This window comes from Osmerus eperlanus, chromosome 25 (assembly GCF_963692335.1).
Source record: "Osmerus eperlanus chromosome 25, fOsmEpe2.1, whole genome shotgun sequence".
NCBI classification, from domain to species: Eukaryota; Metazoa; Chordata; class Actinopteri; order Osmeriformes; family Osmeridae; genus Osmerus; species Osmerus eperlanus.
In genome coordinates, this window is record NC_085042.1 from 3,883,199 (window position 1) to 3,899,820 (window position 16,622).

The window sequence follows — 16,622 nt, forward strand, 5'->3', positions numbered from 1 at the left end:
CCCTCCCCTCTTGCTGTGTCTTTTACCTGAAAACAATAGCTGGAGGTGACCGTAGGGTGTGCAGACTCTCAGCTAGTTGCCATGACTTGAACGCTGCTTCTATTTAAAGTGCAGTGATGTCATCAGGGGGAGGGGCCACCTGTCCCCTGTGTGGAGATTCACGGCAAAAAGATGGAAAGGAAGCCATGGAGTGGAGGGGGGAGACTGCAACGAATGTGCCCGCAATGTTTTCACAGTGTTTTCCCCATGCTGTCACCTGGGCAACAGCAACCGATTCCATGCAGAGAGCAGAGCATGGGCAATAAAAATAACAAGAGTGTTTTTAGCCGACAACCAGAGACAGCTTCTAGCAAGACAATGTGCCACAGGTGTACAGCTCCAAAACAGCAACACATTCACAATCCGTGCCCTCAAATTAGCCGATGATTAAATTGTTTATACATGTGACTAATTGTTCAGAGGGGAGTTCATGGAGTCAGATGAAATGTTGTGTTTACTTAATATAATGTTTACACAACCAATCCTTGACATCATCATTCTTCTGACATTTGTCCGTTTTGCTCAAGACACAGGAACACACCACCGAAGAAGAAGACACAATGTTTGACAAACAAATGAAAGGATCAACACGGACAGACACAAAAATCAGTACAAAACCTTTCCCAAGTTTCATCATTTATAACAGTTTGATCTATTCATCCTTCATGATTGCACTATCCTCAGACACATCGTTTTGAACTGATCTTTTAATTCTCTTCCATTCCAGTCCAGTGTATGCCCACACAAAGACGTGGCAGCACTCCTTACCCCTGCCGTCTTCATGGCTACAGAGCTGACACAACCACCTTTTCCGCCCATGTTTATTGGCAGGGCGCCATTTGTCAGCCCATTAGACTGACAGGTGTTTTGTCCTATGATAATCCAACTTGGTGATGTCATTGGTTATAGGGAATCTGAAGGCCGGTCCTCCTATCTTTATCTGTCTGTTCCATTACCCTCTTTCTACTCTGGGTTTCCAACTTATTCATCCATCTCCTTATAAAAATGATCCTCTTCACTCTGTTTTCTGATATATGTATATACCATTCAGCATGTTCACTGCCTCAATTATTCCTTTCTTTTTCCAGGTCTTCTACGTGTCTCTTACCTTTTCTCTATGAAATTCTCAGAACCTTGTGGTGCCACATTTGAAGGAACATGCCTTTGTTTCCCTGACTGTACTTCCTCTCTCTCCAGCGTCAATGTTAATGTCTTTAGATGTGTGCGCTCAGCCAGTTGTAGCCGGGCAGTCCAATGGTTTAGTTACCATTTATGTTGACATTTCTGGCTAACATCACACGGATAATCACAACATCCAGGAACTTCGTCCCTTCTAGACCCTCCCTCGCGTGAGCTGTCTCTCTCTACTGATCAGAATCTGAATCTGAATCTGATGGCCTCTCTGTGGTAGCCTCTACGAAGCCTGCACGTCATCCTTGATGAAAAGCTGGATTTCGAGAGACACATGGCTTGAATGAACTTTGGATCAAAGTGTGTGCATGTCCTCCTGTAGTTTCACCAGTCCAGTCACCTTTATTGTCGTTGAATTTCACTTTACAGTAAGAAAGAATGACATTTCGTTTCAGTAGGCTCAGGATAGTGCAGTGATGTGCTTACATAAATAAATGGGTATATACACTATGTATAAAGACTATGTCAAAAATATATATTACATATATATATATATATGACAATGACATATATATCAGACAGCACCTGCTCCAATTCCCAGACATAGAAATCCGTGGGGAATGAGAAATCTCCACAAATCCTTTCATTTCTTTCCATCTCTACGTTAGCTTGTGTGCATTTCTTGCCTTAGTGAATTTAGGTTCTTAATCTTTCCATATTGACTCACTTCTTTCCCCCTCAAATCCAGAAGAAAGAGCAAGGAGTCGAGGAGCAGTAAACGAAAGTCTGAAGCTACAGGCCCAAGGGCAAACTAGCTCAAACTCTCACTGCTGTCTTGAGCGTGTTTGATGAGGGGGAGAACACACCAAAGCCTCAAAGTGCTGTGGCCGAGGCAAGCAGAGTCAAGGGGGACGATTCTTGGAGCAAGTCAAGGAAGGAACTGAAGACCTTCTGTACCTTAGGGGGCAGAGACCAGGTGTTGGATGCAGGTGCAGAACTTTTAATATGTGAACATGTTCAAAAGTACAAAGGGTCAGTTCAAGTCTGTTAGGGGTGGGGTCAGGAACAGGCAAGGGTCAGTTCAATAGGGGCAGGGGCAGGAACAGGTGATCAAGGTAATTCAAGAGTCGTAGTAACAGGATCTGGAACTGGAACACGGGCAAAGGTTAATCCAAGGATACAAGAAGAAAGGGCAGGGTATACAAGGAAGAGCAAAAACAAACTGTTACAATGTGACTGTGTTAATGATCTACAGGGCGTGAGTGGGATTCAAAACAGGTATGTGGGAAGTGATGAACTAATCAAGACATCAGGTGGGGCCAGCATTCGGGGAAGAGCGACCTCTGGTGGTGAAGAGGGGAAGGGTCATGTGGTCGTTGTGCTCATCTACATCAAAGGTGCTCAAGAACGAAATGAAGGAAGGGGTATGGAGTTGGAGAGTATGTTGTTGGCTGACTGGGGCTTCACTTTTTTCAAGCAGACAGTGGCTCGCAACTGTTTTAGAGAGGTCATGATTTTTCTCTCTGGTATTGAAAGTGAGTATTGTTGTCAAATGGATTGTCTTTGCTCTCTAATTGCTCATTGTGAGACATAAACCTATTTAAACAAAACATTCAAATACATTTCAATATCAAATGGATTGTTATGGCTGTTCTGCCGGTTCTAGGGCTACTAGTGCATTAAACAATTAATGTCAAATATCAAATGACATATCAAGAATTAGCCTATTGATATAAATTAATCATTTGTGTATTTATGTTATGTCTAGTCTATCTAAAACAACTGGTTAAAACGGTTTGTGTTATTGTGAGTACATGAATGCATATTAAACCTATTACAAAGAGTATACTCTTTGCCTATCATGCATCAAGTAGGAAAATTGCTGATCAGGCACACATAACCTCCCTCATATTAGATGAGACGAAAAACATCACATCACAACGATGACATTGCTGCTGCTGTTTTCTGTGACCCTGGACAAATGTTACTATTTTGTAATATGCCCCTTAAAATGATGTGCAATAATAATACATTGCATACTATCTGATTATATAATCTGATTGCACCTCAATATTGAAAATATGGGAATGAACATGAGGTTTATGTTACATATAAGCCTCGTGTGTGCTGATCTCAGATCACATGACCATCTCCATTAGCCTTCATGCTGCCAGTTTTCTCATCCGCTAGCGAAAGCAACTCATGCACACAGTTGAGCTGTGAGCAGTCTTAGAAATAAGCATCGTTTTGAACATATTGACTAAAGAGACCAAAGAAAGAAGCTGATTCACATTTCAATTCACAATCCCTGGTGCGTGTACAAGATTTACAGCAGCCTCGTTAAATAATGGCGACAGCTGCGGTATCTGCCACTGCTGCTTGCGGGCACAACCCCGGATCGGACACCGAGTTAGTTCGCGGGCAGGCCTTCGATGTTGGGCCCCGTTACAGCAATCTTTCCTACATTGGAGAGGGCGCCTACGGAATGGTGTGGTAAGTTATTTAACCAAAATGTCAATTATTTAGAATACATTCTTACGTCTAAACTTTTTGTTAATCAGGAAATCAAATAAAAAATTATCCGCCATTAAATAGTCTATCGGCCTACGAATCGGGAAACGCCTTTAATAAGTATTGAAAATATATCGGTGTTGGCCAAATTGTTCTGCGACTTGTTGATCATGTTATGTGCTAGAAATAGAAAATGTTATGCTAAGTATACGCTGTTATACAGGGGTCTAGGCATCCACATTTTTGCGTCATTTATATGTAGCCTATGGCTAGGTTATCCGAAATATCAAATTCATTTCAGTTTGGGATATAGCAAAATATTGTGGTCAGAAATCATAAGTTTTCGTTTAGCACAACTGGAAGAGGCTCTGGGTGGCAGTAGTGGCAGCGAATGGTTTGGGGGGAAATGCTACCTGGCATTGTGCAAGTAACCTACTTTGACATTTAGGCTACCAAACATACTGTAGAGTTTGTAATAGTTTGTGTTCTCTACAAATGATTTGATGCAGAATGTTACAGTGCAATACTAGTGATAGAACTGTATTTGCATCCTATACACACATGATTGCCTTATGTTCTCTAAATGTGGGAGCGAGTAGGCTACGAGACTGAAACAGAAAACTATAGTGCAGCTTTCTCATCTCCCAATGTAGCCTACTGTGTGTAGGCCTACCATGCAGAGCTTAACAATTTGGGGCACAGCTCTGCGTAGCAGTGTGCATTGTGGTGCATCAATTTTTATTATGTAAAATGATCATACTTGCGCACTTGCATAACCTTCAGTAGACCTAATGGATTTATGGCTATGCGCCTGGGACTTTATCAAGGCCAGCTAACTGTAGGTATTTTCAGCTAATGTTAATGCTAATGTTTCTCAAATGTCAGGATGTCAGACTTTTAACTTGCTCTCCCCTGTTACGGTGCTATGAAGATTTAATATATCATTTACATATATGTATATAATATTGTGTATAATATAATATAAAATATAATATGTTTAAAATATATACAGTATATTATGCTTGATTTGTTTGATACTTCTTGGATTACCATACAAGCTTGAGTAAGAAAATAAAAAAACACATGAATATACATGTTTCATGTCTTCACTCCATATTTAAAAAAGGTTTTAAATTATGTTTAATCAGAAACGGTAATGCTTTTTTGTTGTTTTTAAGACATATTTTTAGCCTTTTAGTGGCTGCATTGGACAGACGCAGAGATAGACAGGAAATGTATGGGAGAGAGAGAGAAGTGGGGGGTAGACTTGCAGAAATGGCTTGAGCAAGAATCAAGTACGGACCGCTGAGCACGGGCCTCAGCCCGTGCAGTGCGTGCGCTATCCAGTAAGATAGTGGCGCGCCCCTACCTTATTGTTTATTTGACTCATCATAACATGTCTAGTGGCGGTAGCATTCCTTGCAGCGCTTTTTACAAGGAACGGGTGCAGCCTTTTCTTTTCCTTTTTTTCTGGGGAAAGTTGAGTTACATCTTGTATAGAAGGATTTAGGACTCTATCCTGGACCTGTGAACTGTGTTGACAAAACCTACAAAACAGTTGCCCCCTGATTTGTAGAAATCCACACAGGCGTGTGTCGCTAATTATGATCAAACTATAAAGACAGTAATCTCTGTTGGCGTGTCTGTGGGTTGATTATCTCATGATCCGGACACTGTAGGAAGTTGCAATTTGGCCAGTGTATTGCACAGAAGTGCAGTGTGACGTTGTTTGGCTGAGCTGCTTGCGTAGGCCTTTGCTGTCATGTGGAGCTGCCATGGCTCTCCACAGCCGCCAATGGGCAGTGCACTGGCATTTGCCACCAACGGGCACTACAGTAGATATTAATAATCGTAGTTGATCTGCCAAAGGACTTTCATTCATTTAAATCATTTGACAAAACAAATGGATGAGCTGCCGTATTGGGTAACGTATTTCTTAGGCCAAATCACTCAAATGATGCATGTTTTAAGACGTGTAACTAAGATGGACGAATGAATTCCTTACCCCAATAGCCCTGCTCCCACCTTGCACTGGTGCTATTGTCCTGTAGGGGGAGCCAGGTGTGTTTCCAAATACTGCCACCATGCCCATCTCTATGGCAACAGCTCTGGTGACGTCTGAACTGCAACACTTACAACACTGTTGTGCAATTTACAGAGAGGGATAATGTGTGTTTGATTACCCACAGTCTCCCTATATCACTTCTAGAGCACATAAAACCACTGTGTTGTTATCTAAAGACTGGCCAGTGAGAACACGAGACTTTCATTCCTGCCTTAGTCTTAATTTGCATCAATGGGGTGGCGGCCATGAGGTAAAACAGATACACATATAAAATGTCTGAATCTATTTTAAGGTGATTTCCTTCTTGATAAGATTGATCGAAAACCCAAGTTCCTGTTAGCAACACGCACGATGAGCAACAATTCTGCATTGCACTTTCCTGCAGTGTTTCTGTTGAGTGACCTACAATATGCCATCACTAAACAGATATGATGTCATGGAGCTATGTGTTTCGTGTTCCAGAGACTTCTACTTGGTTTTCAGTGTGCACGTGGCTCCAAACCATAAGATGCCAGAGGAAATGGAGTCAAATTGAATGTCATAAAACTACAACACCGAAACAAACGACACTCTACCCCCACATGTCTGTTGACACCGACTCGGTATACCTGCTTTTCAAATCCCTGTCAGTTGAGATGGTCCAAACATTGCTGCGAGAGTTTGCTTCCATTCAGCTACTAGATCATTAACGCAGGCCACTGATGTTGGCTGATTATACCTGGCTTACAGAAGGTGTTGGCATTCATCTCAAATGCGTTTTTTTTGGGTGGTAACGTTCTCACACTGAACTCTGCAAAACATTTCAGTATGGACCTTGCTTTTTGCATGGGCCATTATCTAGTCAAAACAGCTAGTAGCCTCAGAATGATCCCATCTATTTCGGTGGAACATCTTTGCTTGACCTCTAGATCTCTTGTGACTGATGTAGTATTGGCTTCTATTCATGTGTTTAATGTAACTGTTTAACTATTCCAAGCCTTATCAGACTAGTGGAGGCAGTTGGCAGTTAGGGGCACAGAGGGACCCCCCAACTCTATATTAAAATTTATGATTATGGAATGAGATGTTCAAGGTGTCAGCAAACTGAGCTGGGGTCTTATTTGGTGCGCTGAGCTGGTCGCTGAAGATGAACCGGCATGCCTCTGTGCTGGAAACTGTTAGGGAGAGTTTTTCGTCACAGCCAAATAAATCATACTTGACTTGCTATAATTGTTTTAGATTACAGTAGTACAAAAGGCATTGAGCTTTGAATCCTTTGGGAGTTGGTAACACTGTTCCCCAGTAGCTTCCAAACATAACTCTAGCCTACATAATGAACATTCATTTGGCAATAGAGAGATTGAGACAACATGCACCCATCTATTATGCCCAGGCATCTCCCCTGTTGTTCCCCTCGTGAAGGAGCACAGCACTTTAGCACCAGATGCTGAACCTACCAGTAGAGCTACTCCTTTCACCCCCTTACCCACTAACTCATTGTCATGGCAACAGCTTGTTGCATAAAAAGCAACATTGGCTCCAGTATAAAGCCTTGAAGTCAGTTTCCTTGGAAACAATCCCCCCCCCCCCTATCCTCCCTCTTCCTGCGTAAGAAAAAAATACTGAAAAGTGCATATATTCTTTTCAAAATGTAGGCTATTGTGTGTCATGAAATTCTTCACGGTCCCTCGCTTTTGTAGGTGTAATCCTTACAAACTAGCAGAGATGGTCTATCAAGCCTGCCAACTTGAACCGACCAACCAGCTGGCTTGTGAATCTTTTAAAATGGTTCCAGTACATACACTACCAGACAAACATGGCTACAACAGCGAGCCTAGGTGCAAATCAGGGGCTGTTGACATGTGGCTTTCAATATAATCAAATAAAATATACATTATAAGAAAGAAATATGAGTATTTGATCAGTGCGAAGTTTCCTGCCCATCCATAATGATATACTATATAGATGTTTACCTCCCTATTGAGTGTATTATAATGTTAAGATTGTTCTTAAGGCCTCTCAAAGTGGTTAAAGATTCAACTTCCTGGACTGTGTGATGAGTGCTACTGCTCTTCTCCCTGCCCACACACCTCTGTGAAACTGCAATACGTGGAACAGTGTTGTTGAAGGTCACTTAAAAGGCCTTCTGGGAATCCTGTACACATTTCTCAGCTTTTAAGTTGAATCTGATTCATCACTAGAGCAACCAATTCTCACGACTTTTTAATGTGTATGTTTTGGTGTGACAGTTTCCACTTCAAGTTGTGTGTGTTGTAACGTTGCACAAAGCCCCAGCATATCTGCCAGAGTTAAGACTAGGTGACGTGTTCCTTCCATAAGAAATCAACCAGTTAAAAGCCATTTGGACACCTTCCATTGTCAGTCGTTCTGAAATTGATTTCCGCAAATTAATTAATTTCACTGGATTGGATTGACCAGATTTGAACAAAACTCCTACTTGATAACGATCTAGTCCTCACGAGCCAGACACTGGTCTGCAGGCACCCCCTTTTTTTGGGACACTGCACAATAAATAATCTCCTGTCAACAAGGAAGTATGGATTAAAGTTATATAAATCTCATTCAGTATCTCATCATTTTTGTAAGCTCATTTGCACTTTTTGTTTAGCGCCTTTTCTGTAAATGTTCTTCTTACATATTTTATCTTGGTAGGTAGGTAAGTAAAGTGAGGAAAATAATTACTGAAAAGATCTCTAAGAAACGTTTTAATTCGACACATTTTCCTGTTGATCTCAGAGCATCGAAACCTTTCCCAAACTTTGTTACATTACATCTTCATAATAACAAAAGAGTATCCTTGTTTATCTACATATGACAACATAAACGGAAATGTAGCATTTTTTAAATAATATAGGATTTCAAAATATAGACATTCAGTAATTGTCTGAAACATGATTTTCATATTTGTTGTCATGTTTGTCACAGCTCTGCCTATGACCGGGACAACAAGGTACGCGTGGCCATTAAGAAGATCAGCCCCTTCGAGCACCAAACGTACTGTCAGCGCACCCTGAGAGAGATCAAGATCCTGCTGCGCTTCAAACATGAAAACATCATCGGAATCAATGACATCATCCGCACACCGACAGCTGACCTGATGAAAGATGTGTATCCTTGTCCTTAAGCTCTTTATTTGTCCTACAATGTTTTTGAGGAACTGGAAATGATCCTTTTGTCTTCTTGATTGACTTTGTATCGTTTTTGGTTGATCAAGAATTACAGAAGAATGAGAAAGGAACAGAAGGCAATATTTTAGCATGAGTACAAAGATATTGTGCTTTATCTGGAAATGGTTTCATGGATAGGATGGAGTTCAGTTCTGATGCATTTACACAATTATCAATAAATGGGAAGTCTTTATAAAGCTCTAATTCAACTAACACTTATTATGAAGAAAAATATAAGGCTTGGTGCTCAACTAATTCCCATTTTGTCTAGTCGCTATGCATTTTCAGGGGATCATAATTCCTGGAGACCAAGTAATAATATCCAGTAGTTAACATTATAGTTACAACAGAACGTGTCATTGAAAGATAAGTTGACTTGCCTTCCAGAAAGTAGGGGACCGATAGATATGAGTCACTATTCCATCAAATGAGTTTTGAAGTCATTGTGGTATCCTTCCCGGTGCTTCCAGCAGCACCAGAGACAGTGGCCGCCTCACGGCCGAGTCTTCAGACTGTTTCCCACTCTGATGACGAGCAGCATGGCTGTCGCTGGTCAGCTCATCGGCGCAACTCTCCACACAGCAGTGGCGACAGGGCTCATAGGGGGGGGGGGGGGGGGGGGGGGGGGGAGAAGGCCGCGAGCTATAGAGTGAGGAGAAGCCCTCAGGGAAGAAAAAAGGATTTGTGTTACTCATTGTTAATTGAACGCAAGACGGTGCTTCAACTGGCTTTCTGTCTCCGTGGCTTTCTGTCACAGAAAACGTTTGTTTGCCATTTTATCTTAAAGTTCGGGTGTCAACAATCGGATTGGGAGATGGGAACTACTTATGTCACTTTCTATTTCAAATGAGAGTGTTGTCACTGATTTGTTGCACGAATGTCAAATACCTTCTTTAACACATTGCCATGAAGCTACATTGTCCAGGATCTGATGGAGACAGACCTCTACAAACTCCTGAAGACCCAGCACCTGAGCAACGACCACATCTGCTACTTCCTGTACCAGATCCTGAGAGGGCTCAAGTACATCCATTCTGCCAACGTTCTTCACAGAGACCTCAAACCCTCGAACTTACTGCTCAACACCACCTGCGATCTCAAGGTACGCCACCCTTGTCCTCTGTTCTGAAACGTACGATTTAGAGAACACACAAGCTCAACAACAGCGTGACTCTCTTGGACACGAAGCAGCAACAGGCTTTGTCATGTGACGAACTGTACTGTCTGAAAGGAGACCGAAATTTGTGTTGGGCTGTGTATTTTAGGCATATGTTGAAATAAACTAATGGCGTTACAGGGTAACAATAAATACTGATCGGGAAATGTAATTACGGTTTATAGGCCTTTATATTTGTAGCCAATTTCAGAAAGAAAATTCAACCAAAGCTTCTGCTTGAGCGTTTTGAATTTAAATCACCATGCCAATAATGACTTCAACCTTTTACGATTACTTATTCATGAATACAAAACGCATTTTATTAGACGGTCGGCAGATCCCCTATGTTTTCTAGTTGCATTAATGACAATGTTAACATGGATATGTTTTTCAAGCAGGCAATGAGAGTGATGCACAAAGATAATGTACAGGGTTAAACTGGACAGTGTATTTATATGAACCAAATATTCTAGGATTGCGGTTATTTGACTGGATTACATTTGTATGGGTTACATTAGCAAGAATGGTCAAAGTAAAGTTAAATGAAATGTATATTTAATAACATTGCAAATGAATTAAAGTTACAAGGCAAACATTTTACAAAATGAAGGTTTGAAATCTTACCTACTTTACCATGAATATTATAAATCGGAGAGAGAAGACGATGGCAAGTACAAGGAGAAGCAGGAGCTGAGGAGAAGTACCTAAGGAGAAGAATCTAGAGAACAATGTTCCACATTCCCTTTTATACCCAACAGTTATCTGTAGAACAACCAATCAGACCACATCTTGACCTTTGCTTATCAACATGACATAATATTATGACTACCAATGCAACAGGAAGTCACACAATGAGGTGTGAGAACCATCATGCAAAAGCAATTAAAGTTTATAGCCTATGACAGGTAGGGATCGGATACCTTCCAAATTACAATAATAATGCAGTGATAAGCTCCCTGCAAGCATCGTTTCAATTAGTTGGGACTAAAGGAGTTAAGCAGAAAGTGGTTTCCACTGACACCCTTTTCCTCAGCGTTGAAATCTCTATGGCATTGCTGCTGCTACTGTAACCCTTTCTTCAATCCTTTTTCTTCAGGTCTGTGACTTTGGTCTGGCCCGCGTGGCCGACCCTGACCATGATCACACCGGCTTCCTGACCGAGTACGTGGCCACCCGCTGGTACCGGGCTCCTGAAATCATGCTCAACTCCAAAGTAAGCCCCTCACACTGCCACGCCGCGGTAACTGTAGGCGATGGTTACCAAAAGGACTTTTGTGTTGTCCCTTGGGCGGTGGATAATTGGCATTGTGTGTTGGTCATCAAGGAGAGCTCTTGTCTTTTAATGTTGTTTCTGATCTTTTTCTTTCTCTCCCCCGCTGTCTCTCTTAGGGTTACACCAAGTCCATTGACATCTGGTCAGTCGGCTGCATCCTAGCAGAAATGCTATCCAACAGGCCTATCTTCCCTGGAAAACATTACTTGGATCAGCTCAACCATATTTTAGGTAAACTAACATTGCAAATGCTTGGGCTAATGTTCACCCTACAGTAATAACACTAATACTACCACTTAACTAAACAACTCAAAACAATTTGCAGTGCACATAAAGGTAATGTAAAGAAAAGCTGCTGTTATGACTAACACTTAACCATGCGCATGTACATTCACACCCTTAGTTTTGCCTCTACCTAGCTACGAAATCGAGTTCGTAAGGTCATGTGATTCATTACAAAGTAGGGTCAGCATACACCTGTGGTTAACATTGTTACTCCGTAACCATCTTTCTCAGGTATACTAGGTTCTCCGTCCCAGGAAGACCTGAACTGTATCATCAACATCAAGGCCAGGAACTACCTGTTGTCTCTCCCCCTGCGCTGCAAAGTGCCCTGGAACCGCCTCTTCACCAACGCCGACCCCAAAGGTAGAGAGGTCAAACTATTAATAATAATTGAACATTTAGCGCCTACATTTTTATGGGACTGTTCCTTATTCCATTCGGTCTTGATCCTTCAGACATGTTGACCTTCTCCTTAAGAGGCAATGATTACAAATCAGCTTTTTCCTCAAACGATACAGTTATAAAGACACGTCACATCTTTTTTATTCTGATTCGAAAATGACTATTGCAGCCTAGTTTAGTCTTGCTATTGCAGGCAGCAAGACACCTTAGTGCAATAAATCACATTGTACACCAGGTCCTGTTCTGTACGTTGTAGAAATGTTATTTCAATATGCTTAAGAGTATGTCGACAAAAAACTTGGCATATTGACTAGAATGCAGAATGTTTATGTTTGTGTAAAAGTATGGTCTCTCTTACTTCAATACTCTCATTTCTTTCCTCGTTGACTGACCCTTCTCTTTTTCCATTCCTTCTGTTACAGCGCTGGACCTATTGGATAAGATGTTGACCTTCAACCCCCACAAAAGGATTGAGGTGGAGGAAGCTCTGGCCCACCCGTACCTGGAACAGTATTATGACCCCACAGATGAGGTGATAAGCGGCATACGTGTAGCTAAATGAATAACATGCAAAAACCCTTCATGTAAACTTGTCAGCTTCAGGATATTGGTTTGTGGGTAGTTAATTTGATTTATGTCCTCTCCGTTTCTTACTCTAGCCTGTAGCCGAAGCTCCATTTAAGTTTGACATGGAGCTTGATGACCTCCCCAAAGAAACATTAAAGGAGCTCATTTTTGACGAAACTGCACGCTTCCAAACATGATTCAGGCCCTAACCTAACCACATAGGTAAGTTCAGCTCAGTAGCCTATAGAAATAGCAGCTGACCCCTCAATAATGCCCTACTTGTTAACTGACTTGAGATGTAAATGATTTGCAGCTTCATTTATAGAATGTAGTGTATATTTTTGATCTGCCAAATACCAATGGTTTAGAGAGTTTGCCAATAACTGATATTTCTGACCAATATTCTTATTCCATGCTATAAAAAGTCCAGAAATTATAGGCACCAACTTCCTTTACAATAATTGGTTTACTCCATTGATATATATTGAACACTTCACCTTAAGTGAAAATTAAGTTTTATCCTTCTATTGGTATTGTTGTTCACATTTACTTTTGATTTGTTTGTTGCCCTTTTGTTTTGGTGCTATTTAAAGTAATCATAATTATAACAATAATAATTAGGAAAGCAGATCTATCATTGAAGGACATCACTTTAAAAGTCGTTTTCGCATTACCAAGTTGAAAATGTAAAAAGAACGTGTGATAATGTAGAGCTACAGTAAATTTAGATGTTGTTACATGTGTAGAAAGTCTCAAATGTCCTCTTTTTGACCACAGTGACATAAGAAAATGATTTGACGGCTATAAGATTCTTGCTTCTAGATTCTTGGTTCTTGCTGAGGGGTAGTGCACTTCAACAAAATCAAATTTGCGGAAGTTTATACAACATATACTAGAATATAGTAATGCCATTATCTGGGCTCCTAAAGTGAAATATGATGGCTCTTATTCAGCACGCCATAGTCCTCCACTGTTCATGACACAGCGCTCATTTTACGACTGATCCTAGCTAAAGGTGCATGTGTCAACAATTTCCGCACGTGGTAAACATGAAGGTTTTGAATCCCGTTTTGTGCCCTGTCCTTCCCCCTCTAGACGATGCTCCGGACATGCTTCAGCTTCGCCGCAGCTCTGCCTCTACCTTGTTGCTGTGGTTTAACCTGTCTCCAGGATTGCCTGTATTCCGTTGTTTGTCCACTGCTCAGGAAGGATGTAAAATCAGTCTTTTTTTTTCTCTCTCCCCCCCCCCCCCTCTCTGTATCTCTCAATTCCCATTTTCCAGTTCTCATCCGGGTGTGATTTTTTTTCTTTCTCTCTCTTCTGTTCCTTTCTCCATGATATCCTCCACTCTTTGTGTATTGGGTGAATGGCTTATTAATGTGGAGGTGCTTATGTATTGAAGCCAAGATTAACAAATATGCTATTTCTGTTCAATAAGATATTTGTCTGTCTTGTCAAATTTGTCATGAACTTGCTGTTCTGTGCAAATTTACTTGTGGCTATTATAAATATACATTGCACAAGCAATGGTAAATTTGGTAAATTGCTTTTGGAGGGAACGTCTGATTATCAACATACATTTCAGTTTTAAACTTGAGCCCAATTTTAAAGTATATAATTTGTTAACTCTTAAATTTGAGATCAAATCAACGGATTTATGCAATGAATTAATCACCTGCTGACTTCATAGGTCACTAATGGGTTTTGAGGGAGAGCACATGTAGGGATAGGTTTTGTTAATGGGTCTTTTTGGGGCTTCGAAAATATCTAACCAACACTCGGAGCAACAACATAAGGAGATTTCCTTGGACACCATATAGATCTGCTAAGAGCATATTGTCACCAAAGCCTGACAGTTTGTCATTATATTGTAGACTGAATAGGAGGGAAAGGTGAGGGATCATATAGATTGATGCGTTTACTAATGGACCAGCTGGAAAATTACGTGAAGACCACATTGTTCCCATTGAAGATTTTGATCTTTTGTAGTTCAGTCTTTTTGCTTGTGGTCAGTTGGAGAGATTTTCCTTTCCAACTAAAAATGCCTGGAAAGGGTGTTCCACTAGTTCAACTTAATTTGTGAGAAACAAACAAAAATAAAAGCTACAATTTAAATGACCTTAACATCACAGATCAATGAATCAATTACACTGATTACTGATGACTCATTTGTAAATAAAGGAATTAAGTGCAGTTCTGCCTTTTTCTCCCTTCAGATTTTCTATGTGCCTCGTTGCGTGTGTCTTCTGTTTCTTGCCAAGTGCTCTTTGCATGACTGTTAAAGCTCTGTATACAAAGACAGTGTAAGTGCCACATAGTCAGATATTCTAACTGGGATGCCAAGGCTCTTCTTATTTTACCTTTTGTGGTCTCAATCTTCCTAATCACAGGGTTCTTTCTTTTTTTTCTTTAAGCTCTTATTTTCTGTTTTTATTCTGCTATTGGTTTGTCTTTTTGTATTTATTTTTATTTTGTATTTATTAAAAATTTGTTTTGTTACGGTGCATTGATTTTTAAAGCAGTTTTCCTTTGCATGCTAAAACATTTTGGTTTAATGGTTGTACCAGGCTGAGGAATTTGGTTCCTGGGAAATCATGCTGCATAATGTACCTGTACAGGATTATGTATTTAGAGAATCATCTGGGCCTCTGGTAGATTTTCTTGGTTTCTCTTTCCAACTAATGCCAGAATAATGTGTCAATTATGAACGGTTCTTTTTTAAGATTTTGTCCACTGGAAATGCAGAATTTTATAAGTACTGTAATAGTAAATATAATTAGTGGTTACATCATATCATTGCAGCATCTCAGGTTCTAACCCTGGCTTTCATTTACTACTGGCTTTACGTGCACTTACGCCGTTAGTTATTGAAATGAAAACAAAATTACAATCCAAAATTCACAAGAATTATTATCTGTGCTTTTGTGTGTAACACTTTTTCGACAAACAATGATTGCACTTATTTCAGTGTTTTTTTACAATGCTTTCTTTGGACGTGTCGATTCAGAATCAGGTGCCAACAGGGCCTTAACTCACTCCACTGCATATCTGTTCTAATATAAGCGTCATTAAGTCCATGTACACCCTGTTTGCTTTTTGTGCCTTTCTCAGATTTGATTTGAAGAGTTCATGGACAAGTATTCTTAGATTTGTTTTGTCAGATATTTTGTGATGACAGTCAATGCTTTAAAACTATAAAGAAAATGAACACAAAAAAATCTTGTAATATTATATTTGTTTCTGCAACTTTTCAATTGTGATTAAGTATAATTTTGGCTATGTATTACTGCCTCTATTGCTTATTTCCTGATGTTTGCATATATTATTTTGGGAACTGAATGTTATCAAATATTGATCATGTGTAAGTTGTTAGCATGAACTGAAACACTTCTGGGTATATTTTGAGTAAGAACCTTTAATTAGAAATGTCAAGGGATAGAAAAGTTATTGTTTGTGTTGTATTTTTGCAGTTGGCATCAGTCGCTAAGAAAAAAAAATGCTACTTTGTCATTTAGTCTCGTCTCGGATTTGAACAAACCATATGCGAATGTTTAGGGCTTACAGTCGCTTATGATTTATCCAGTTCTTGTCATATACCATGCTATATAATTTAGAAACTATTAAATACACTGTCTTATTTCATGTCTAGGGCTGTCTTTATAACATTTTGAAAACTATGTATAACTACTGTATGGCGCTCTGCTTCTCTCCATGAACTGCTTAATAGGACAAGATGGCTTTAATTCAATGTACTCCAGTAAAATGCTGTGCTGATCATAAATTGCTTTATTATGTGCATTAAGAAGAAAGGATTTGCATGTGTCATTGCGTTGGTCGTCAGTATAGTTTCCTCCTTCGTTTGTCCACACTGGGGTAAGAACTCTGGGTGCTGCTAACATGCTCAACCACCTCATAAACACTGCTTTAGCCAGACACACCACTGAAAGGTTTAGGCCTGGGTGGGTGCGGTATTTATCCTGAAGAGTGACTAACCAATTCAACTCGGTTGCACGTTTCATGGGGTAA

At 40.3% G+C, this 16,622-nt stretch overlaps 1 protein-coding gene across 1 annotated transcript; it reads left to right on the forward strand.

Annotated features, from left to right (window-relative positions):
• The first annotated feature begins 3,313 nt into the window (after positions 1-3,313).
• On the forward strand, positions 3,314-16,377 carry mapk1 (mitogen-activated protein kinase 1). Its single transcript, XM_062451220.1, has 9 exons — positions 3,314-3,663; positions 8,672-8,854; positions 9,826-10,015; positions 11,166-11,282; positions 11,459-11,573; positions 11,859-11,990; positions 12,452-12,561; positions 12,689-12,818; positions 13,692-16,377. The coding sequence occupies exons 1-8, from the start codon at positions 3,518-3,520 to the stop codon at positions 12,791-12,793; spliced, it is 1,098 nt and encodes a 365-aa protein (XP_062307204.1). The 5' UTR covers positions 3,314-3,517; the 3' UTR covers positions 12,794-12,818; positions 13,692-16,377.
• Positions 16,378-16,622: the final 245 nt, after the last annotated feature.

What these genes read in the sequence shown, in the direction of transcription:
- mapk1 (XM_062451220.1), top strand. Translation starts at nt 3,518, where the DNA reads ATGGCGACAGCTGCGGTATCTGCCACTGCTGCTTGCGGGCACAACCCC. An exon ending in AAATCATGCTCAACTCCAAA is followed by an intron (nt 11,283 to 11,458) that starts GTAAGCCCCTCA and finishes TGTCTCTCTTAG; the next exon opens with GGTTACACCAAGTCCATTGA. An exon ending in CACCAACGCCGACCCCAAAG is followed by an intron (nt 11,991 to 12,451) that starts GTAGAGAGGTCA and finishes CTTCTGTTACAG; the next exon opens with CGCTGGACCTATTGGATAAG.